Here is a 25,264-nt window from a genome sequence, read left to right as displayed (position 1 = left end):
GAAATTTTGGTTAAAAATGAGCACTGCATTCTATCTTATTCCACAAACTTAGAACACTACTCAGTTTCAAAAGAAGCCCCATGATAATAAAGTCCAATTTTGCCTTGAGGAGTTCTTTGGATTTCATTACAAATTCTAGGATACAAACTTTACACATTAAGATTCAAAGCCCCTCTTCCCTTCTTTCTCAAACCAACGCTCACACCACAGTAGAGTTATATAGTCTCACTTTTCCTGTACCTTTTTAAAATGTAAGGACATTACCACATTACTACTTTCTAAGCTAAATCAAAGGAATAAATAATTTTAACACAACAAAATAAATTTCATTGTTTTATTTTGGGAACTAATAAATACTTAGCTAAGTTAGAAATAATGAGGTGGGAAGGAAAGCACAATGGTCCATCAGTGTTAAATTAATATTTGAACAAAACCCTCTCTTTCGAATCAGGCTAGTACCACTGCTTTGACTTTTAAAAACGTTTTACAATAAACAGATAATTATAATTTACTTGAGGGAAAATACAAGTGATCATAATATTCTGACAGATTCAATTTTTTCCATTTTTATAGAGATATTTCCTTTTGTATAAAAAGGGGTTCTTGTTTGAATAAAAATTCTACTGATAGTCAATAAAAATACACACAGATTTTCCGAATCGCTTTGGACTTCATCGGTCTGAGTCACTTTCACTCTCCTGTTTAATGTCATCCTCTTGTCCAGCACCATTCTCCCCATCACTCTCTTTATCCCAGTCTTTCATTGAAGCTCCCATCATGAAGTCATCTCGCAATATACTCCATGTTGGCCCTTCTTCCAATTTAGATTCACCCTGAGAATTGGGAAAAGGAAGGGAGTAAGTAAAGGAAAGATGAGTAAAACACATAAAGCATCATATTGTTTTCTTTGATCTAATGCATCCAAGATTTAGTGATACACTTCCAAATACTATACCCATGAGAATATGGAGGAAGCAGGGTGTTTTTGTTGACCACATTTTCACCAGCAAAATGGGGGCAGGAATGTGCACAGAGAGGCAAACATTTTTTGCAGCCTGCCCCACACTCCTCTAACATATCAGCTATGAAAGGCTGCTAAAAGCTCAGTATGCTACTGCAGTATGGACTATTGTGCCTTAGATATAATAGAATTGATTCTTCTTCTAATCCATTTCCCATATCTCAAAAAAGGATTCCTAGCCAAAACAGAAGACAGTTTGTAGGAAGCTTTGAGAGAAGTGAATCACAAGCAGTCTGACCTTTTAACACTATACACAAAGCAATTAAATAATGGGAGCTATGCCCAACTCACATCTTTCCCGTGGCTAGCTACTGCTGAGCATGTGTGGCAAGACCAGTGAAACAAACCTGAGAATTCATCACTGGAGAAGGAGGAAGAAAACTGGGGTGTGATATTGAATGGCTTGAGAGATGTGGGGGAAAAGATTGAAAAACTGAAAGCAATTCCAAACTTCAGGCCAGGATGAAGAAGATAAGCTCTGGGAGAATTACCTAATGGTAAACTACCAGTCAAGACTCGTCTAAGTAATTTTGGTTCAAAGGCAAACCTGTATGGCATCGTATCCTCCATTAATTCAACCAGAAGAACCTCTTCAATGCTGAAGGAGGTAACACATGATAAAGACAGTCTATGTCAAGTGACAAATTAGGAACATCATTAACAGAAATACAATATGTAAAAGGAACACTATTTTGCTATTGTGGGGTGACCCTTCATTCCATGCATTAAGCTTGTGACCTTACGAGTTAAGAGCCACTCATTTCCTACACAGGCATTCTAAGAGTACCCCAAATTCATAGCTAGAACAAGATGTCTCATGGTAAGGCTCCCTCTACTTTTAGCCACACCTAAAAAAGCTTAAAACATTGAATCTTTGCGAATTAAAATATGAACTGATCAACTCTCAACATCAATTGACTCTCAGAGATACAACTCTTGGAGATAATGTGCAGATTGGAATAGAGCCACATCTCAGATTTTGCAATTCTTCAAATTTTGTGGTGCAGGGCTCAGCTCAGAGCAAAAGTGTTTTTACTTAGAATATTTATAAGGAAAACATGTTGAAAAAATATTTAACCATGCAGCCTTGCTTCTAAAAATATAAATTAACAGAATAGAGAGAACAGACTTTTGGAAAAACACTTATAAATTTGACTTGGACTTGAAAAAGACTCATATGTCCATTTCCAGTCAAAACTGGGGGGGGGGGGGTATTATGGAACCTTTATCCTACTGAGAACCATCAAATATCATCAGATTTAAGATTACACTTGGCTATAATAGGTGGACACTTGGACTTACTGAAATAGTGTCCATTCTTATATCTAATATCAAAAGTCCAGGGTCTTTAAATTATCTGGATGGAGTGTTGGTAGGTCTGTCCATGAAAGTAGTCAAACAGCCTTCAGTCAACTTTTCATAGAAACTCCAGTGACTTGACAGAGAAAAATACTGTAGTTAATGACAAAGATGTAATTCTGACACAAAGGTAATGTTTTCAGGCCTGACAGTAATTGCACACATTTCTACCATACCACTAATGTTGTATACAATATATATAGAGAGAGCCAAATGGTGTAATGACTTAAGCTTTTATGATTCTGGGAAACAGGGTTTGAATCTCTGTTTGCTGATGGGAATATGCTGAGTTGACCTTGGACAAGGCACATTCTCAATGCCACAGAGAAAGGCAATGGCAAATATCCTCTGAAGAAATCTTGCCGAGAAAACTCTATGATGGATTCGGTTTATGGTTGCCATAAATAGAAAAACAAAAACAAGTTGAAGGCACACAACAACAAACAACATAGATATGAAGTACAATAAACATGTTTAACAAAGACAGGATGGACAATCTAAATACAGTAGAGTCTCACTTATCCAACATAAACGGGCCGGCAGAACGTTGGATAAGCGAATATGTTGGATAAAAAGGAGGGATTAAGGAAAAGCCAATTACACATCAAATTAGGCTATGATTTTACAAAATAAAGCAACAAAACATCATGTTATACAACAAATCTGACGGAAAAAGTAGTTCAATACGCAGTAATTCTAAGTAGTAATTACTGTATTTACAAATTTAGCACCAAAATACCATGATGTATTGAAAACATTGACTACAAAAATGCGTTGGATAATCCAGAACGTTGGATAAGCGAATGTTGGATAAGTGAGACTCTACTGTAATTGAACTTGAAATGTAAGAGATTTTCATAAATGTTATGGAAGCAGAGGTATCATCTTAAAAGAGTTCTGGTTCTACCCACCTGGCCCATTCCAGAAGCCAATGATGGGCTCTAACTTTCGGCCAAATATGCATACCACGGTCAATTATTTTGAAAGTTACCAAAAGGATCCAGGAAACGCAAAAGAATGATTTTCCCACATCCTTCTCCTGACACAGGTTGCCCACCACGATAACTTAAGGCAGTCTCTGTGCCAGGACCAGGTCTAAATCTTAACTGATATGGCTCTAGAAACTCAGTGTCAGGCAAGGGTGCATGGAAATGCCTGATATTCGCATATTCAAGCTTTCCAATGCTACAAAGGCACTTTTCATCTTCACACCCTAAGAATCTTTAACTAGAGATGTCTTAGGTTGTTAGGCTTAATTATAGATTGCATTCTTTGGTTTCAGAGCACTTTTATATCAGACATGTTGTAGCTTATTTTGACCTCTGTAAGAAATGCAGAGATTTAGCTGTAACCTGACAGCTGATTCATACATACACATATATCACTTAATCTTTCAGTGCTTAATGATTTATAGTTGAACATTACAACAGGATCGACATGAAAGCATTGGGTTTAGAGCAGAGTTGGGAGATAGAGAAATCATCTTTGCAATTATTGGTTTATGACTGCTAAATGAAAACAAAACCAGTCTTTAAGAATAAAATGAGCCGAATTCTAGTTCATTGCACACTGACAATTTGGCCATGCAACTCTGCTGCCTTTCTGTTAACAGGGTATATATAGATAGACAATGGGTTGAAGCCTTAAGCAATAAAACATCAAATTTAAAGTAGCCAGATATAATGACGGAGTAACACACATGGTATAATTTACAGTTATACCAGGAAATATCTTCTTTTCGGAGATCAAAACTGCCTAGTCACATTTATTACTATCAAGATACTGTTTGTAGAGATGTTTCCTGAGACATGGTATCTTAAAAGGTTAGCATAGCCGAAGGCTGGTTACTCAAATCCTCTTATGGCAGACTTTACCACTTTGGCAATTATGTGGTACCAATTTCAGGAAAATAACATAAAACAAAATAACATAAAATAAATCCGCCTGGCTAAGAAGAAAAGACCCAGAAATTCGTTTCTTGGACAAACAGGTAGCAACTTATACTGTTTAGCTGGAAAGGATAAGAAGAGGTGACAAGGAACTTGGTTTAACTCAACTTTTGCAGATTGACCTGTTGCCATTTCTTCCAAGACTGAAGAAACAAGGAACTACTTTATACAGTGCAACAGCGCCACTCAGTGGCCATCATTTAAGCAACATGACATAGACCTACTTTCTACTGCTGCCTCCTTTACCTGCTCAAGAGATCTGGGGGAGAAATCTGCCTGGTCTCACTAAAAGCTAAAGAGGAATTCCCCTCCATGCTTAGCTCTTCTACACTGTGTGTGTGTGTGGGGAGGACAACAGCTTTCTACTAACCACTTTCCCATTCATTATTTCTTTTAACTGTTTGATTTTACTTATGCTAACCAGCTTATCTCTCTTATGAGGCAGAAATACCAAAAATGAAGAAATAATACTGCTTCTTTTCCCAAGATTTTTAAAATTTTAATCTAGAACTTATTTTGCTCTTCCTTCTTTTAAGTACTTAAAATCATGTCTGTAAACTTCATTTGGTCCTTTTCCAGATTGCCATAAAAATGTCTCAGTCTTTTCCAGATTGCCATATAGCCATTTCTTCTATCATCCTTTTTATTAAAACAACCACCATCCCTTTTGTTCTTTCATGGACCAAACGCTCCATCTCTTTGTCACTACTTTCCATGAGAGTGGGATTATGGAATTCAATAAGCTTATGAGACTGTAGTACAGTGGGCCCTCGGTATCCATTGGGTTTTGGTTTGGGGACCCTCCATGGATACCAAACTCTACTGATGCTAAATTTCTATTATATACAGTAGCATAGTAAAATGGTATTCCTTCTATAAAATGGCAAAATCAATATATGCTTTTTGGAATAGTTTCAAGACATGAATGGTTGAATTCATGGATGTAGAATCCATTTTGCTACTGACATAACAGAATAGTATGGCCCCTTACACTGACCAATCTATCTAAACATGCAATAAAAATAGTGAGAAAATATTGGAACTTGGTGAGTGACGTACCAGGATGTGAGAATCCCCCTCTTATTGCCCACAGGAGAACACAGAATATTAGAGATATTTTAATACATTCTGATATAGACCCGAAACATTCCATAAAATCCAATCTGGTGGGTAACTTTGCATGTTGACACTGCTCCGTATGTCCACAATTTGTACAGTCCAAGTTCTTCAAGAATCATAACACCAATTTTGAATATAAAATACATCATTTTGCTACCTGTACCATTGAAGGGGTTATTTATGCTATCACTTTTTCATGTCCGCTAATGTATATCGGTCAGACAGGCAGGGAAATCAAACTCCGAATTACAGAACATAAAAGTAAGATCAGAAATTATTCAATTGATTCTATTTTTACAAGCATTTTGAAGATTTGAACCATAGCCTTGAGTCACTTCGGGTCCAGATTCTAGAAGTTGTTACTCCTTCTAAGGGTATTGATTTTCAGACCAAATTATTACAACGTGAATCATTTTGGATTTTCACTCTCCAGACAGAATTCCCTAAAGGTTTGAATGATACCAACTCTTATGACTGTTTTTTATAAATCTGTTGTATTTCTTTAAATGTGACTCATGAGTTCAATGTCACACACTGCTTTGTAGAATACCTGTGTGAGATTCTTGGCTATTTAAACAACAGGTTGAGCCATTTAGGTTCATACTCGCAGTAGAATAAAACCTGAATGCAGAGTATCTTTGATCTGAAACAGAACGCTTTGTAAGTATAGACATAATATCTTTTCTTTATTTTATTTTTATCCATTCTGTGTTTAATGTATCAAGAGAACAACTTGTAAGCCACTGTATGTTCCCAATAGGTTCCACGGTATCTATGAAAGACTGTATGGTTTATTTTGTACATGCTTGAATTGTTGGAACTAAATAACAAAAGTAAGTAGTATGTATTAATAGTTGTTAATTTTACTAAGCCAGAAAACACTTTGTACAATTGTATTAATGTTACCCAATACTTGCAGACCCTACCACCAGATGAAGACTAGAAGTAGTCGAAACCAGTTGTGGATCAGGGGTCTACTCATCTTTGAAGAAACAAGAAAATAACCAAGAAAGTTGATTACCATTCCTCATACTGTGAATGCAACAGTTTGATTGGCTTTTGTAATCATTTATCTGAAATTTATATTTGTTTATTATGTATAATACAATGTTTAATGATATTTAATACATTGTTATTATTCCATTTAGTGGACACTTGTTAGTTCAAACCCATTCTTTCAACCATTTTGAAGTACACCCAGTATCCGTGTATAAAATGTGTGTCCCATTGTTTCATAATGTTTACCCAACATTTTTAGGACCAGATACTGCATTTTTTCTTTCAATCAATTCAGCACCATATTGTCTGTATAAAAATCAATCATGCTTTGTCTCTTATCATATAGTATTTGTGGTTATAATGACATTCTAATTCACTCTGAGATCCTTAAGACTAAATTTAGCTTTAAAACTAGGTAGGGGAAAGACATTGGCCGAGGACTTCTCAGAGATAGCTGCAATGACATTTTAGTTAACTCTTCTTAGCACTGTGCAAAGAGGTGACAATATAAATGCCTTATGAAAATTTGTACCGTGAAAGCCTTATAAACATCCAAAAGCTAAACATTTTGAACCAAGAAATGAAACATAGCAAAGTATGTGTATGCGACTTTAAGTCATATGTTGACTTCTACAATATTTGGTGTGTATTAAATAAGAATGGGATTTTTTCAGATAATTAGAAAATGTTTATGCTAAAAGTGGCATTCTAAAAATGAATAAGGTAGCATTAATAGTGAGACATAATGGCGCAAAGTCATTTGGGTTACAATGTAAAATCTGACTTAGGTATTCCATGCAATGTTATTGGTATTACTATTTACAGAACATTAAGCTGAATTCATGTTTCAACTATAGAGACAGAGATGGAAAAAGCTGGAACACTTTATGTTCAGGAGAAAATCAATTACATACCAAAACAGGACATGCTAGGAGTCACAGGTTAAGATCTGGAGCCAAAAATCACAGAAAAAACTCAATGATGAAGTTCTTCAAGGAGTTATGGGCAGATGAGAAGGAAAAGGTGACAGAAACAGGATCAGAATCCTGAATGGTATAACAAAGACTGAGGACTTACTGAAATCTGATTAAACAGTCAGAGGAGATAAAAAATAAATGCGAGCATGGTAATTGTCTACTATGGGGAGGGTTGTCTAAAAAGCTAATAGAATGGAAGAGTACATGGAATGGTACATGACCCCTCAAAGATTATCCAAATTTGACAAAAGAATTTCCAACAGGTGCTGGAAATGTGGTGAGAAAGAGGGCACGTTTTACCATTGCTGGTGGACCTGTAAAAAAGCTAAGGCCTATTGGACAAAGATACATAATAAAATACAAAAGATGTTACAAATTAATATAAAGCTGGACCCCAAATATTATTTATAGGTCTGCTAGATATAGAGGAGGAAAAAAACAAAGAAACACTTTTTTTTCTATTTAGCAACGGCCGCAAGAATGGTGTATGCTAAGCTTTGGAAGGAAAAAGAAATCCCAGAAACAATGAGTTGGTATAACAAAATTCTTGAAATTATGAATATGGACAGATTAACAAATTTATTAACAAATAATTATGGCAGACCAAAAAGACAAACAAATTGGGAGCAAATTAAGATGTACTTGAACAATGCTAATGTTAAGATAATGATTTAATTGACCTGATACTCATGCCAAATAGAGGGAGAAGACGAGTCCGGTCTATTATTATAAGATGATCAATTAGGGAAGGTACAAACTATAACGACATCAGACATTTGATGGATGTCATGTTTTTATTTTTATGTTTACACAACTGGTCTGAAGTTTGGATTTTGTTTTTGTGAATGATGCAACATATATGTGTGCGTATGTGTATATATATGCATAGATGCATTTATATGTGTGTATATATGTTTATATATACATGCATATCTGTGAGGGAGAATAATGTTATAGGTAATTCGATATTATCTTATTTTATGTATATCCTTTTCCATTTCCCCCCTTTTTTAATTCTTATTTTATTTTTATTTTGTTTTGCTTCCTTCTTCTCCCTCTTCTATCTTTTCTTCTCTTCTCCCCCTTCTTTCTTTCACTGGGGGACTCACAAGGGTGTTGGTTTTGTTTTGTTTTTTGTTTTTGTCTGTTTGTTTGTTTTTTCTTTTGTAAAGTCTTACCGTGTGTCTATATTGTTTTTGTGTATTATAATCTTCTTGGAAAGCACTAATAAAAATATTATTTTTAAAAAAAAGAATGGAAGAGTAAGGAAACTCCAGAAACAGATCTTGATAAAATAATAAAATGGAAAGTAGAGAAGGAGAAAGGAATCATGAGATTCATATACAAAATAATTACAGAAAAACAATATAACACAAAATATACCCTGATAGAAGTCTGGAAGGAGGAATTAAATTGCAACGAGAAATAGACAATTGGATAAAATCAATTAATAAAATCAAACATTTAAAGATTAAGGAAATGCAATGGAAAATACTTACAAATGGTACAGAACTCCTGTGCAATTGGCTTATATAAGCGGGAACCTGCCCAAAACAATGCTGGCATAATTGGAGGAAAACTGGAACATACACCCACATGTGGTGGGAATGTGAAAAAAACCAAAGATTCTATAATATAATTAAGAAGGAAATGGAAGAGCTATTGGGGACAAAAATAGACTGGAATAAAACACAACTATTTGTTCAAAAAATGGAAGGCAATGGGGAACTTAAAGAATGGTACGAAATAATAAAACACATGTTAGATGCAATTAACACTTCAATTGCCCTAGGTTGGAAGGACCAAAAGAAATGGGATACAAAAATTTGGTATAACTATTTAGCTGACTACCTACTTCAAGACTATATTAGTGAAAGGAAAAGCTATTATAGGACGGGCCAAACCAAATAGATCTGGGAGGCAAAATGAATGGGTCTCATTTCTAGAATAAAGGAGAAAAATAAATAATAACATGGACTTCCTATTTTAAAATAACTGCTGTCTAGAAAATGTATCTGCTCATGTGCAAGATGAACATTTGACTGAAATTCAGTGAGGAAAATTATATCCTTACATACTTTTATGTTCATCAAAAGCCACCACCTGTTTTATCGTGGTGCTGGCTTAACCATAAGGTCATGCTTTCTGTGTAGGAAAAAAACAACACACAAAATGCCCTAGCATTCTTTAGAAAAAGAATTCACTGGGGAAAAAATAAGGTCCTAAAAAGCACGTAGCACATTGTCTGCATGATTGGCAATTAGGTCACATTCGCCCTCTCCCTGCAAAAATGTCTTATCTGCTGCCAGATTCTAACTTCCTGTAGTTAAAAACAAACAAACTTATTGCTGGCACCTGCAACCAAAGGCAGCTTAAATTCTACCTGATTAACCCAAGGTTTGCATTCCGTGCCTTACAACACAGCACATTCCTGAGAAACCAGAAAGATGTACCTCCACTAAACCTCAGGTGTAATGTAATAAAAAAAAATTAAGAATGAGTTACAAACTTCAAATTTCAGCAGTGACACAGACATTGGTTCTAGGGAATCAATGTTGTTCCAGAAAATGTCTGCTCCTCTTTTAAAAACATCAAAACTCTAAACTGTATTCAACTTTCACTGCTTTGTTTATACAGTAGTAAGAACCTACTTTCTCCATAGACTCAAGCTTTAAGTCTTCTTCATTCACACACTGGATCGATTTAGAGGTGAAAGTCATGCTATGCTGTTACATTTGAACCAAACCAATGCATACATTGAAAATAATTCTCAGAATTTCAAACCTAAACACAGTTGTTTAAGCTCTTCTACTATGAGATGAACAAGTAAACATCTTTTGGACTGAAGTGCTACGGGCCTTTTGCTCATTACTCCGAGGACTCATTTACCACTGTACAGCCATTTCAATTTACTAGAAACATACTTGGCACTCTGAGCTGAATTAAGAAAATAAAAATAAAGCCAAGGCATCCCACTGCAGACAATAAAATCAGCCCAGCTGAGACATAACAGTTTTTACTGGGTAGCTAAATGTAAGTCATGGGAATGGGTCCAAACCTTCACCCAATGTTAGGAAAGCCCCTTGTGACATGTCCAGTTTAAGTAAAAAGTCTTTATACTGCCTTGTACGGGATTGCAGCCAAATGCTAAACTGAAAATTTACCTAGGAGGTCTAAGTGCTGTCACTGAGGTTTCCAGGCCATATAACACAGGCGCCTCCACCCATTATTTTTCTTTAATTCCCTATCGCATGAATGGATGTGAATGTATTAAAACTTCTTGCTTTTTCTGGGTGAAACAGCAGCTAGGATGTGAGAGAATACAGCATTAAATATGCAGAAAAGGGTTGCAACATCTTGCTCAAATGATGGTGAGACTGAAAACAGCATTGTTTTCTACACAGACCTAGCAGGCAGCTGCTCTAAGCAGCAGGGGATGATTTAAAGACAATTTAAAATGTAGCTTCCTTGCCATCTGCACATGTCTATAACATTTTTTTACAAATTAGGAATGAAAAACAATCAGTGAAGCTAACTATGGTCTATGGCAGTCAATGTTAATATTACTTTGAGTGTTCTTTAATATTAGTAGAACTTGAGTATGCCTTGTTTATGCTGAGATTGACTTCAGTGTTATCACTAGAAAGGATCATCTTATATTCAAGACTATAGAATTAAGAGGGAATATTAGAATATAAATATTTTTGTGTGGTCTATTAAATTTTAAGATGCCCTATATAGGAGAAATCATTCCTACAAAGTACTAAACATAAATATGCAAATTTGCTTAGACTTAATGAAGGACAAATTCAGCCTATTAAAATGCCTTCAATTAGCATACAGCTAAAAACGAATCTTAGGATCAGTTGGGAAGGGAAAATCCCACTGTTGCTCCAAACAAAGCAATTTCTAAGTAGAAGGGGTATGACAAGATACACGGGGCTTCAGACAAAAATATGAGATAGGATATAGACCAATGATCATCTGCAGTTTCACAGGCATTCTTTAATCAAAAAGTTCTGCTGCAGCTGCTGGGAAGAAAATATTACAAAGTACTGTTTACAGCACCTGGTCTCCAGCCTATCCATCCTGGATAACTTCGTTGTCAGCACACATGCCAAGTGTAATTCCATTGCTGTGGTCCTAATTAAGTTCGGACAAACACAGGTTTCCATGTTGAGCTTTGCTGGGTGGACCACCCAAGGAAGGAACCCAATATTTTACCACCCGCTTTTGCAGCAACTGATGGGTAAATGAATTTGTACTTCAGGTTGACATTGTCATTCCACAAAGGATTAAATTCATGTAAATTCAGGTTTACCTTGATTTCTTAAATTAACACCTTATGACCTTCTCACAAAAGAAACTAAATAATACCTCATGCCTTGTTTACATTTCTACACACACCTGACTGGAAGTTCCATCAAACTTGTTTGAGATGACCCACTGATTTAAGATGAACCACGTAACACCTCAGTTTCAAAATATACTGCATACATTGTAGTTACTCATTCATGACATTTCTATCCTTCTGTTACACATTCTCAAATCTGTGCAGCCTAAGAGAATGTTATAAACATTTTCTGCTCCTGTTTGAGGAGTCGGTGGATCAGGTTAGCCTCAATACAAACATCCAGGTAGATCCCTGATTAATCTACTCAACCAAATAGTCACTTCCACAACTGCAGAAGAACTAAAATGCATTTAAGAATGGAAGATTACGTTTTCTAATGTAACCTATCTCTGAATATTCTGAAAGGAATTACCATACAAAATACATAACTGTAGTATAGGTAAAAACTGACATAAAAAACATGTACAGTAGACTGTTAACTGGTTAACTGAGACTCTGTATTATTCAAGGCGCCACTGGGGGCGCCCCTCCCTCTCCCTCTCCTCTCGAGTTCGAGAGAAGGAGAGGGAGGAAGCGCCCCGTGATCGCTGCTGCCTAGCAACGCTCGTGGGGTGCTTCCCGTGGGGCGAGCCCCGTTCCTCGGTGAGCCGTTGCCCCTTGGAAAGCACCCCGCGAGCGTTGTTAGGCAGCAGTGACTGTGGGGCGCTTCCCTAAACCGGATTGCCGGGAGGGATAATAGGGCCTCCCTATTATCCGAGCAGTTCGGTTACCCGAGATTGGACCCGCCCCTATATCTCAGATAACCGAAACTCTACTGTATAATTTTTCCTGTACTGTTTTCTCATCTCTCTCTCATCCCCACTCTATCTCTAACACACCCTCTTGTGTCAGCTCCTATAGGCCTTCCTGCCTGTAGAATAAATGCCTGGGCCTGGAAATTCTTTCAAGGAATACTAGGTAATAAGAAGCAGGTCTGCAGTTAGTAACCATCATACATATGTAAGCGATGCTTGTTTTATTCAGAGGAACCACTATCTAAAATAGACACTGGAGCAAACTTCACCATCACCCTCCACATAAGAAGTCATGCACCTAACCTACCCAATTCAAGAAGATCCTGATCACCAAACTTATAATTAAAGGCATTGGGGTGGCTACGCTAGAGACAGAAGGTTAGAGTCATTTAACAAAGCACATTTATTTCTTGCCTGTAATCTGTGTATTAACAAGTTAGGAAGGACAAAAGAGGTTGCATGTTCTATTGTATATCTAGTCCATTTATCAGAGTCTTGATTTTAGTAAGCAAACAACATCTGCGAGTACTGGTTCATCTTCCTTCTCAGGGGAGAGAGCTGATTTTTGAATTTTCCCAGGAAATCCTGAATGTCTAAAGGGCCAATCTACACTGCCATATAAAATCCAGATTTTCTTCTTTGAACTGGATTATATGGCTGTATAGACTCATATAATCCAGTTCAACACAGATAATGTGAAGTATCTGATTTGACAATCTGAATTATATGGCAGTGTAGAAGGGGGTCTAAGAAATCCAGTGTGAAGTCGGGGATAATCCTCAGCTCCCTTCCCCAGTTACAGGCTGAGGAGGAGGACTGTGGTTCTTCAAGCACACCAAGGAGGAAAGGGGTGTGCATCATGCAAAGCAAAAAGCAAGCACATTTGAAATACACCAACCCATCCAAGTTTGCTGATTAATCTTGAACCAATATAAAAATGCCTTGGATGTCAACCTAGATTAAATATCAAGTCTGATACACGCGCGCGCACGCACACACACGTTCATACTATGTTTTAAACAGCTGTAAGCTACTTTGAATCCTGGATTGTATTCATTTCTCATGTCAGAAGCGAACCGAGGGTACAAGTTGTAATGGATTTGCAAACAACAGAGATTTTTTAAAGGAAAAAAAACTTGGCATTAATACTAAATGTCCTTTGCCCAGTAGCTGGCCACCAGAGTGCCTCTGGTGTTGCTGTTAGAAGGTCCTCCATTGTGCATGTAGCAGGGCTCAGAATGCATTGCAGTAAGTGGTCTGTGGTTTGCTCTTCTCCACACTCACATGTTGCAGACTCCACTTTGTAGCCCCATTTCTTTAGGTTGGCTCTGCATCTCGGGGTGCCAGAGCGCAGTCTGTTCAGCGCCTTCCAAGTTGCCCAGTCTTCTGTATGCCCAGGGGGGAGTCTCTCATCCGGTGTCAGCCACTGATTAAGGTTCCAGGTTTTAGCCTGCCACTTTTGAACTCTCGCTTGCTGAGATGTTCCTGGGCCGGAGATGTCAATGCCTTGGTCCTTTGATTGCTGGCTGCTACTTCCCGGCGGATGTCAGGTGGTGCAATGCCGGCTAAGCAGTATAATTTCTCCAGTGGTGTAGGACATAGACATCCTGTGATAATGCGGCATGTCTCATTAAGAGCCACATCCACTGTTTTAACGCGGTGAAATGTATTCCACACTGGGCATGCGTATTTAGCAGCAGAGTAGCAAAGTGCAAGGGCAGATGTCTTCACTGTGTCAGGATGTGATCCCCAGGTTGTATAAGTCAGCTTTCGTACAATGTTATTTCTAGTGCCCACTTTTTGCTTGATAGTAAAGCAGTGCTTCTGGTAAGTCAGAGTACGGTCCAGGGTAACTCCCAAGTATTTTGGTGTGCTGCAATGCTGGAGTGGGATTCCTTCCTAGGTAATCCTCAAAGCTCGAGATGCTTGTCTGTTCTTAAGGTGGAAAGCACACGTCTGTGTTTTAGATGGATTAGGAATCAGCTGGTTTTCCCTGTAATAGGCAATAAGAGCACCTAAACCTTCGGAGCGCTTCTATTCAACCATTTCAAAGCTCCCTACTTGGGTGGTGATGGCACGATCATCAGCATAGATGAAACTCTCTGTCCCTTCTGGCAGTGGCTGGTCATTTGTGTAAATATTAAACACTGATGGAGCAAGCACGCTTCCCTGAGAGAGGCCATTCTTCTGTTTTCTCTGACCCTGCTTCTCTGACCCCGGAATTCAACAAAAAAGCTCCTGTTTTGTAGCAGATTTCCTATGAAGCGGGTGGAAGTTCTTTGTGATACTATCACCAGGAGAAGGTGATGGTTTATAGCAGGGGTCCCCAAACTAAGGCTCGGGGGCCACATGCGGCCCATCGAAGCCATTTATCTGGTCCCTGCAGCGGCAGCTCCCTCCTCCTCCACTGAGAAAGGCGCGTGCAGAGTGAGGGAGGGAAAGGCGCACGCCTTTCCCACCTCCTCCCTCACCTGGTGCGTGCCTTCCAAAGCTTTGCTTGTTTATAATGGTATTTTAATTATTATTTAATTAATAATTAATTATTAAGGGGTGCTTTGCATGCACAAAGGCAGAAGGGGGTTGGACTAAATGGTCGAAGGGGTCTCTTCCAATCTTTATTATTATTATTATTATTATTATTATTATTGACACAAAGACACAGTATAATTCAGCAAATGAGATATATATGCTGGATTTCGTATAACAAAATCACAAGTTAAACACTTCCCAAGCGTTTAGGACTGTGTGATGTATTAGTATTATTATTGTTGTTGTTGTTATTGTTATGAACAACAACATTGAGGCTGGGTAACCATCTGTCAGGGGTACTTTGCTTGTGCTTTTGGTGCACAAAAGCAGAAGGGGGTTGGTCTAAATGGCCCAAGGGATCTCTTCCAACCCTCTTTATTAGTTTTATTATGATTATGATTAACAATGAGGCTGTATTTGTTCCCGTTTGGTTTTTTTCTTCTTCAAAATAAGGTATATGCAGTGTGCATAGGAATTTGTTTATAGTTTTTTAAAAAAAACTATAGTCCTGCCCTCCAATGGTCTGAGGGATCGTGAACTGGCCCCGTTTAAAAAGTTTGGGGACCCCTGGTTTACAGTGTCATAAGCTGCTGACAGATCTATGAAGACAGCTCCTGTAATCTGCTGCCTTTCAAACCCATTTTCTATGTGCTGAGTCAGATTCAACACTTGTGATGTGCAGCTTTTGGACTGTGAGAAAGATGGAATAAAAATTAAATAAATAAATGTGGATTTTTGAGCCAAAAATATAGAGATCCAAGGGCTTTTTTGAGGTACCCAAGGCATGGGCAAAGTTTTAAATCTTATGTCATCATTTTGGTCCCATGTGTTTGCTGACTCTTTGATCAAACATGTACTATCACATAACGGTCAGAGAAACAGACATTAGATTAGTACCAGGAGAGCAGAGCTTCATTGTTTCAAGAAGGGAACTCATTACAAGAGCATCATTAAACTTGAGATTTTTTATACAGCCTTAAGATTCTGTGCAGTACTCTTTTTAAAAAATAATGTACTCCTCATGAGGGGAATGTTTGCAGAGCCAAAAGAGACTGGCAGTACTAGGGTCTAAATTCTCTGTTCATGAGCCAGGTAGGGTTAATGAAGCCATAATGCTTTGTTGAACATCTTAATCCTGACCTGGAAAGATCAGGCCGTCTATCGGAAAGAATCCATTTTTATGCTAGCTTAGCCCTTGGCCTCCCTAGAGAAGCGCCTGCCAAATCCTGGCCGTTCTGTACTGCTTCCTAAATGAAACAATTTGTGATATGGGCCATATACAAGGCTTGGGGAGATTTCGCTTTGCCAACAAATTCCAATGTTCTCTGATCTTTCCAGGTTGGGATTAAGTTATTAGTTCAACAAAGCATTTTTTTTAAAAGGAAAGAGAGAGATAAAATGTTTCCCAGTGTGCATTACCTATTGGTGGATCCTTTACTAGACTGAAGATGTGGTACAAAGAGGCATCTTGGTTCACCGAGTGTCTGGCTACTGCACTAGAGCCAAGATAATAGGTGTAGTATGTCAGAAAGGCTGACATATATAATTGAACCCCAAAAAAGGGATGGAAAGAGACAAATTCATCTTCAGAAGATTCATTCTAATCCGAGATGAGGAATCTTTTCAAGCTTAATTAAGAAAGTGTTTTCTGAAACAAATTCAAGGAGGACCATGCTCTTTATCAAGATTTCTATGTAAATATTTAATTTTAATTTCTACACTGAAGTAAGGTTCCATACTATTGTATGTCAACTGACTGATATGAGAACTGTTTTCCACAGCTTGGAAATTTATTGCCTGGCAGCCAGAAGTAAAAATGTAATAAGATCTTTATGCAGTAAGTTATAATAGGATCCAGCACAAATATTTAGCACAGCCTATTGAGGTTCCATATCCATTTTTAAATAATGCCAGTTTAGCATTTTGTCCTTTCTTTAACTACAATTAGTCCTAACAAGAACTATAGTTAGTAAAAAAAGGATCTGGGGGCTTAACAAAGATTTTTCTTTCTTATTCTTTTGCACTTTATTCCAAGAATTCTCCACTTTTTTCCTCTGGGAAGGAGAGTTATCCAATAAGCTTCTCAGTTACAGCCACTCCAAAGAAAGAGAAAAGCACACACATGTTGAAGGTCTATATATATCAGACCTGCATAATCTGAGGCCCTCCAGCTTCAGATTTCAGATTTCATAACCATTGGACAAGCGGGCTATGCCTTCTAGGAGTTGAAGTCCCAAACACCTGGAGGGTTACAGGTTGTGCAGGCCTAGTCTATGTCTTTCTCCATAACATAAAGCTATAGATTGTCATACTTGTTAATTATTTTCATACTTATTATTTTCATACTTGTTAATTAAGTCTTCTACCCTATATCATTCAACATACTTTGTGTTTCCTTGATACCAAAGTAATTTGATATTTGAAATTAGGAAAGAAAATTAGGTAATGACCCAATTCAGATGTCATCAGTAAAAACCAATTTGGCATCAGAAAAAAATAACTAGTCAAGTCTATGAATTCACTAATTCCTGTATAAATAATTTAGTAAAGTGACATTAGTCTGCAACAATTAGACAAGCTGAAGACCTGAATGTTTCAGACCACTGGTCTTGTCATTTTTCCATCTTCAATGGGAAAAAACTTGAGAGAAAGAAATGAGAAGTTTCAAAACAACCATGATCACATTTAAAACTTCTAGTTTAACATTGAGTGAATATTCCAGGTAGAATATTACTACTCTTTTTCTACAACTCAATACAGCAGTCTTAATGGGAGTAGCTATTTTTGATGCCTGTACATAATACACCTACAAGAGCGAAAGATGTGTATCACAAATTGTTCTACAGTACGCCTTACCTAGTCAGATGTTGATTTGTTCAGAACTAGATTAGCAAGAATATTGGGGGGGGGGGGGGGGGAATTAACGTAACAACCAGAATTTCTCATTAAAATATTTTAACCCAAGTGCTAGTTATTAATTTACGTTTGTAATACACACACACACACACACACACACACACACATGTGCAAATGCAAATTATTTGGTAGTTGATATTCATGCTGTTATGCAGGGATCCCCAAACTAAGGCCCGGGGGCCGGATGCGGCCCATCGAACCCATTTATCCGGCCCCCACCGCACAAGGCCGGAAAGGGGTTGGGCTAAATGACCCAAGAGGTCCCTTCTTCTCTTACAACCATTATTATTATTATTATTATTATTATTATTATTATTATTATTATTATTATTATTAACATTGAGGCTGGGTGGCCATCTGTCAGGGATGCTTTGCTTGTGCTTATGGTGCACAGAGGCAGAAGGGGTTTGGACTAAATGGCCCAAGAGGTCTCTTCCAACCCTCTTTATTATTATTATTATTATTATTATTATTATTATTATTATTATTATCATTGATTCTGGGTGGCCATCTGTCAGGGGTGCTTTGCTTGTGCTTTCGGTGCACAAAGGCAAAGGGGGATTGGACTCGATGGCCCAAAGGGTCTCTTCCAACCCTCTTATTTATTATTATTGTTGTTATTATTATTGACACAACGACGTTGTATGACACAGCAAACAAGATAGATATGCTGGATTTCGTTTCACAAAACCACAAGTCGAACTCTTCCCAAGTGTCTAGGGATGATGTATTTTCGGATGATGCGTGCAGATCCCAGCAGGGTGGCCTTTTGTAGTTGGCAGATCGTAATTTTGTCAATGTCTATTGTTGTTGTTGTTGTTGTTATTATTATTATTATTATTATTATTATTATTATTATTATTATTATTATTATTATTATTATTGTTCGGTAGCCAACTATAGTCTGGCCCTCCAATGGTCCAAAGGATCGTGAATTGGCCCCCTGTTTAAAAAGTTTGGGGACCCCTGCTGTTATGGTTACATATGTCTACAGTGTAATCCTGCTTTCCAGACTACTAAAGCAATTCCAAGTTCCACCATAAGTCATATATTCTAAGATCAGTGGGGGAGATCAATATGCAAATAAGTACTTATAGCAGAGATAAAGATGCATTAGAAATTTACTTGAAGGTATGTGGTTTCCACATTTGCAAATTAATTACCTGAACATTTCTGGTTCATCCACTACTCCCCAAAAGAAAATAAAGCATGGAGTATTCTCTCTGTTCATATATACCCTGATTGAACTGTGGCTGGGGGCAAAAGGCTAGTAACAGAGACTTACTTCAGACTTACTTCAGTCTTTTACAATGGGGACTAAGCCTTTCTTAGGAAATCAACAACAATGAAACAGTGTAGAAGGGGACAATATCACCTGGGGAGGTTGCGAGTGCCAGATTGCTGCCTTCAGAGGATTAGATTTACCCACTAGGTCAGAGAGTCCTGACCTAGCGGCAAAAATACAGCAATAAATTAAACTGTCTTAAGCTGCAAGGGGATTGTCTGCAATGCATGTGTGAAAGATTCAGGGTTACAATGAAGGGGACTCTCTTAGTATCTGACCTTAGTTGAAAAGGCATAAAGAGGAAAGTATATTTGGGTCACCAACATGATCCTTTACATTGGTCCATGCTCAGCCTGTCCTATTTTTTTTCTTTGCCAAGTGCTTGCACTCTCAAAGAATCTTCCGGCTCCCATCTCTACTCTCCCAAGAGCTGGGATCTTAGAACTCCACAAGCTCGATCTCCAGGGCAGGACAGGTATTCTTGGCAAGCCAATCTTATGCTATTATGACTAAATAGTTCATATTACACACACTTTTGCTATATGCAGGATGAGAAGAATAACTGGAGTGAAAACGTAATGTTAGCATTATATTTCAGTCTACTGCTGATGCCATGCTCCAGAAAACTAGGCTCAACCTGCTCTGAGAATATGAATGTTCAAAATCTCCCAGTGCTCATCATTACCCCACCCTAAATAGCATTACTGAAATGATTTCAGCATTCTCCTCCTAGGAGGCTTTTCAGATAAGAGAGATGAGAAAAGGGAGAGACCACAAGATCCTAACCAGAAGCAAGCATTGTGTACCTTGAGGAGGATGTTACAGAAGTTGGCACATTCAGAAAGGATTAAGAAATACTCTGATGACCCATTAATGATATGAAAGGCAAAGCCCATGGATCCAATTCAAAAGTGTAATTACTCCCATCTGAGCACATGAAACATGCAGGAGAGGCTACAGTTTTTAAGCAGAATAAATCAGTATTTAAAGAATAGATTATTGAGCTACAATGCAGCAGTCAGGAAGGCGACCAATGGGGAAACTCACTCCCCTAGTAACCAGAAGCCAGCATGGTAGGACTAGATCTATGGCTACATCAACTGTGTGTACTGGGGCTGGAGTGTGGTTAACATAGAGGAAGCTGCTCCCTTGTCAAAATGCTGGTTTTCTATTTTAGGAAGAAAGTTACTGAAGTATAGGATAGGTAAGTTGAGACACTCTGGATTTACCTGAATTCTAACTCCAATTAGACATAACCAGAACAATTGCTGATGAAAGATACAGTCCAACAATATTTGAAGAGTCAAAGCCTATCCATCCCTGCTATAGGAATACACTGAATTATCAGAGGAATGGTCTATTTTAAACATCATGATTTTATCACCTCATTCTGCAGCAAATGGCTTAACACCTGGTCAATTTGGGGCACTCTAGGTGTTGTTGAACTGCAACATTCTTCACCATTGATTAGATTGATTATAGCCCCTGAAAGCTATGGTCCAACAAAATCTGGAATTCATGCTTTATTCCTAAACAGCTGAAGAATCTGGGTTATATTTGAAAAATTAATAGCATAGAAAACTCGTCAGAACATGAAAATTTCATGTGATCATCTAAGAAACACTTTTCTGTAGCATTACAGTCTACTCCCTTCAAATTTCCTGGGCTGTAGAGGTGCTGCCATACCAGAGATAAGAATAATGTGGCCTATAAGCTGCACATATTCCCTCCTGCTGCCCAACCACGTCTGCAGACCACAGTCCTATTCAGTACATCCCTAAAAATATTTTCATTGAAACAATGGAATTATCTCCAGAATCAGAGATTTATTTTAATGCATGGTGCAGCTCATCCTACATCTTTCTGAAGTATATTTCTAGTTTAACTTAAACAAAAAACAAAACAAACACCACCCAGGGGAGTCTCATAATGAGTCATGGGCACAGAACATTGGTCACAACTTCCCAGAACTTGACCTACTGTTTCAAAACCTTGATTTGTGAAAACTTATACTGGAATTGGGAACATGTGGTATGTAGATGGCCCCAATTTTGTAGCTCTCAAAGCCTTCCCCCAAACACCTAAAATACAAGTAAAATGTACCAAATTGTAAGTGTCAATATTTCAGATTCACAAGGGAGGAATAATCAGTTTTTATACCATGGCTTTTAAAATCTGTCTCCGATTACAGGAAACCCATGGGTCACGATGAAATAAAGTATTTCTTTTCTCTATCAACTTCAGCTCTTCTCAATGTGGCACCTTGTTTGCTACCATTTGCAATTACGGTCTATTGAATTTTGGGGTAGTGTCAAATGAAGACATTCTGCTGGTGGCATGACAGGTTCCAACCTGACAGGGAGAGTATAGTTTATCATGCCCTCTCAAAGCGGTTCTGCAGGGCTAGATAGCACAAAAAGGTGACGAGACAGGGAGAGAAGGTCTTACTAGTTGGCTGTAGCTTATTCTGTGGGTACTGAATCCTATATAGCAATCCTATATAGAGACAGTATATTAGACTGCACATGGAAGATCGGGGCTTCATTTCTGTTTCTGCTTAAACACACTTTTAAAATTTATTGACCATAATTTTTAGGTATTGTACTTTAAAAATGGAGAAAGATAAGCAAGTTCAAAGTGGATGCGTAGGTTCTCAAGCATCACCACATTAAACAAAAACACAAGGTGGCTCTGCAAAGAAAAAAAATAAGACAATTGTGATATCTGTTCTACTTGCTCTCCATGGTAAGAGGGGAGACCGCCTTTTCATGAGATCTCTCTGGAGGCCAATTTCCAATCTATGGCCACAATCCAACTTTATAAAACTTTCCCCATATCAGCACATTGCAGCAGTATCTCTCAAATGAAAAATAATTTTCCCTGGGAGGTATTCACATGAATTCTATCTTCCATAGTTCAACTCAAAGATTGCTATATTAACTACTTCTCCCATAAATGCTGTAGTAAACTTAAAAGCATTTCCTCATTATGGATTTTACTATGAACATTCCAGGAAGACACGCATGAATAGTCTGAACACCTGGGGAAGGGCTTCAGTTCATATATAAATAATACAGAACAAATTTTGGCTTGCTTCACTTATAGTGAATTGATTCTATACTTACCAAATCAGTTGATTTGGCTTTCATTTAATTCAATAATATATTTTACAACATACGAACAGAAAAGGATTTATGTGTTCCAATACAATTCATGACTCCTGTGACTACTACAGACAGAATTTACTATAGGAAAGCTGCCTATAAATAGATGCAAATTTCTTTTATGAAGTTTTTGTGTTCAGAAATGAAGCTCATATCTGATGCCGAGCCCCTTGGTTTCTAAATTGAATTTGTTATTTTACAAAAAAAAAATGAAGGATAGGAGGAGAACTAAATTAGTCTTGATATATAGCAATACAGCAAAAGCTCCAAAAAGTGTTGACCAAAGTGAATAGTGGGCAATGTGCTGGGTTTAAAAAGTTGTGGCAACCAAAAAATAGGGAAGGTGCTGAAGAACCACAACAATCTTGATCAACCTGCTTTAAAAGGTTGTCAGAAAGTATGTTTGGTTCTCATTCTGTGGTGCTCTAAGTTGAAGGCTAAAGGGTGTCAAGCCCCTTATGTAACACAAAGATTTATAGCAAGTATAACAATGGCACTTTGTTAAAATTCTGCCATTACCACACCGGCAACATCTTTCCATATTTCCATACTGCCCCAGGCTGGCTATCCTAGACAGCCTTACAAATTTTCAGCAGCACTAGATGGCAGCCGAATAATTAAATTTGACCACAATGCTGGCTATGCAAATTGCCTGTAAGTTGGTGTTTAGTTTATACATATGAATGATGATTCTTAACAGCAGCATTTCTAGTAAGGAATTCCTATTATAGTACTATTATAATTGTAATCTTTCTGCCTTTGAAATCAAGCAAAGTTGACAAATTTTAGAAAAAATGGAACACTTGGCGACAGTCTAAGTTATTCTTATTAGCCAATGAATTTTTAAAATACTTTAATCGTACACTTGAGTGAAATTCAGAGGGCTCTTCATGTCACGGAGTGTTTCGGCATGCTTCCCAAAAGCACACTAAACAAAGAACACATGACAAACTGTTGTCTCCCAACTGATTAAAGTATTTCTTGCTGGCACAAGAAAGCTCTTAGTTAACTCCAATGGCATGGGGCCAAGAGAAGTATTCCACCCACCACTGAGTACAAAGTTCAAGCATGAATGCAAATATGCATTATAAACATGCAGCTTCTGAAATTCTAGATTCTCAAACCCTGGGTCCTGCTCCCTTTAGACTCCTCCTGGTCCAACATATTTTGTCCTCACATGACTTTTTAAAACAGACATTTCTCTTGGCAAGGATTGTCAGCAACCACTCTGCAACTAGCCCAAAACAGGTAATGAGAAGAAAAATAGATCCATACAGCTTTTAACGAAAACAAATGAGGCACCGCAGACAGAGCCTCCACCCAAATCAAGGCAGTGTAACCAATTATCTTTCTGGGGTCAGCCCCAAAGCCATGCTATCCAGAATTCCACCAAAGACAAAGTAAGTGCCAGGTGGGTAAGTGCCAAATGAAGAGTAGGAAAGATCAAGTTTCAGAGCACAATTACCATACCAACTTGTCATTTCAATTTCGTGCAGTCCTACTGGACTGAATCAATGTATCAGCACTAAACTATCCATAATCAGAGAAGGGATAACACACATCTATTACAGGTAGGACATTTAGATAATATAAAACCACATTTTGCATGAATTACCTACATTTGAGTGTCAAAACAAGCCAGGATTCACCAGAAACCTGGCTTTGTGGTAACAAACTACATGCTGGAGCACAATAACAAATGATCTGCACTTGGTTCATATTATTTTTTCTCTGAAGCCTATCTCAGCTATAGTTTGTTTTTGCTTATGAGACTGTTTTGTATTGTCTTGTTTTGAAAGAACATATTCAGACGTCAGAATAAAGCAACTGATGGACAAGCGATACATGGCTTGTTCAGTCCCTCCTGTTTGCAGAAAGTGTCAAGGAGAAGGGAATGCTAGTATGTTGCTTAATGATAAACTAGGATTGCCCAGAATACCAAGGTTATCTGAATACATAAAAATTGAACTTGAGTTTGCTTGTAAACCATAGTTTGGGACCATTTAACCAGAAGTGAAATAAAACCATATTTTGATGTTTGCTTACAGTCATAGCTGGAGTGCAATATTGTACTGGAGCTCATAAACGGTGTCTTAATACTAGTTGATACAATTCTTCCAATGGTGTTGCATATTATGTTGAAAGACAACAGGTGCCTCATGTGCTCCACACATACATTTAACGAAACACACTTGGGACCATTCAATCATGTGGGCTCAGAATCTCTAGTTTAATAACAGCAATTAATGTATGTTTCCAAGGAGCCAAATAATGAGGAAATGCAAACCAAATTGCTGACTTTGCCATGAAAAAAAAGTTGCTCCTAGGAGCATTGCCTACCTGATTGCTTTTTATGGACTTCCTGGCAGCGTTTTGCTCAGTTTCTGTGCCTTCCATTCCTCTCAGTACATCAATGAAGTCTCTTTTTGAAACTGACGAGATCAATTTAGCCCGCTTTCTTTCAGAACTCCCTGCTTCTCTCATCTTCTCATCAACATTTTTCTGATGCTTCCGGACTGCGTTGAATAATTGAACAACTCCCCTGAAGATCAAAGAAGTAGTGAGATATAGACACACACATATCACTACAGGAACAATATTATTGGAGTTATTCTTCAAACACAATGCATTGCAGATACAAGGGTGGAAAGAGTAATACAAATGGTATACTGTAACTATTGTAATGTTTAAAAGAAGTTCTAGAATATTGTTGCTTAAGGTAAATGTTCACCATAATGCTTAAGAGGAAATGTGGGTTCCAAAATGTCATATAAAATAAATTTACATACATGATCAAA

The 25,264-nt window shown here is 37.7% G+C and overlaps 1 protein-coding gene across 1 annotated transcript in view; it reads right to left on the bottom strand.

Annotated features, from left to right (window-relative positions):
- Positions 1–320: 320 nt before the first annotated feature.
- Positions 321–25,264, bottom strand: part of rrp15 (ribosomal RNA processing 15 homolog) — a 34,747-nt gene continuing 9,803 nt past the window's right edge. The window contains exons 4-5 of the mRNA XM_003215985.4: positions 24,807–25,008; positions 321–833 (exon numbers count right to left, since the gene is read on the bottom strand). Of these exons, the coding sequence (XP_003216033.1) occupies positions 672–833; positions 24,807–25,008 (364 nt within the window). The 3' untranslated portion in view covers positions 321–671. The remainder of the gene's footprint in view (positions 834–24,806; positions 25,009–25,264) is intronic.

This window comes from Anolis carolinensis, chromosome 1, assembly GCF_035594765.1.
Source record: "Anolis carolinensis isolate JA03-04 chromosome 1, rAnoCar3.1.pri, whole genome shotgun sequence".
In the NCBI taxonomy this organism is placed as follows: domain Eukaryota; kingdom Metazoa; phylum Chordata; class Lepidosauria; order Squamata; family Dactyloidae; genus Anolis; species Anolis carolinensis.
Note: the sequence above shows the minus strand (reverse complement) of the source record. Positions and strands in the feature narration are given on the sequence as shown.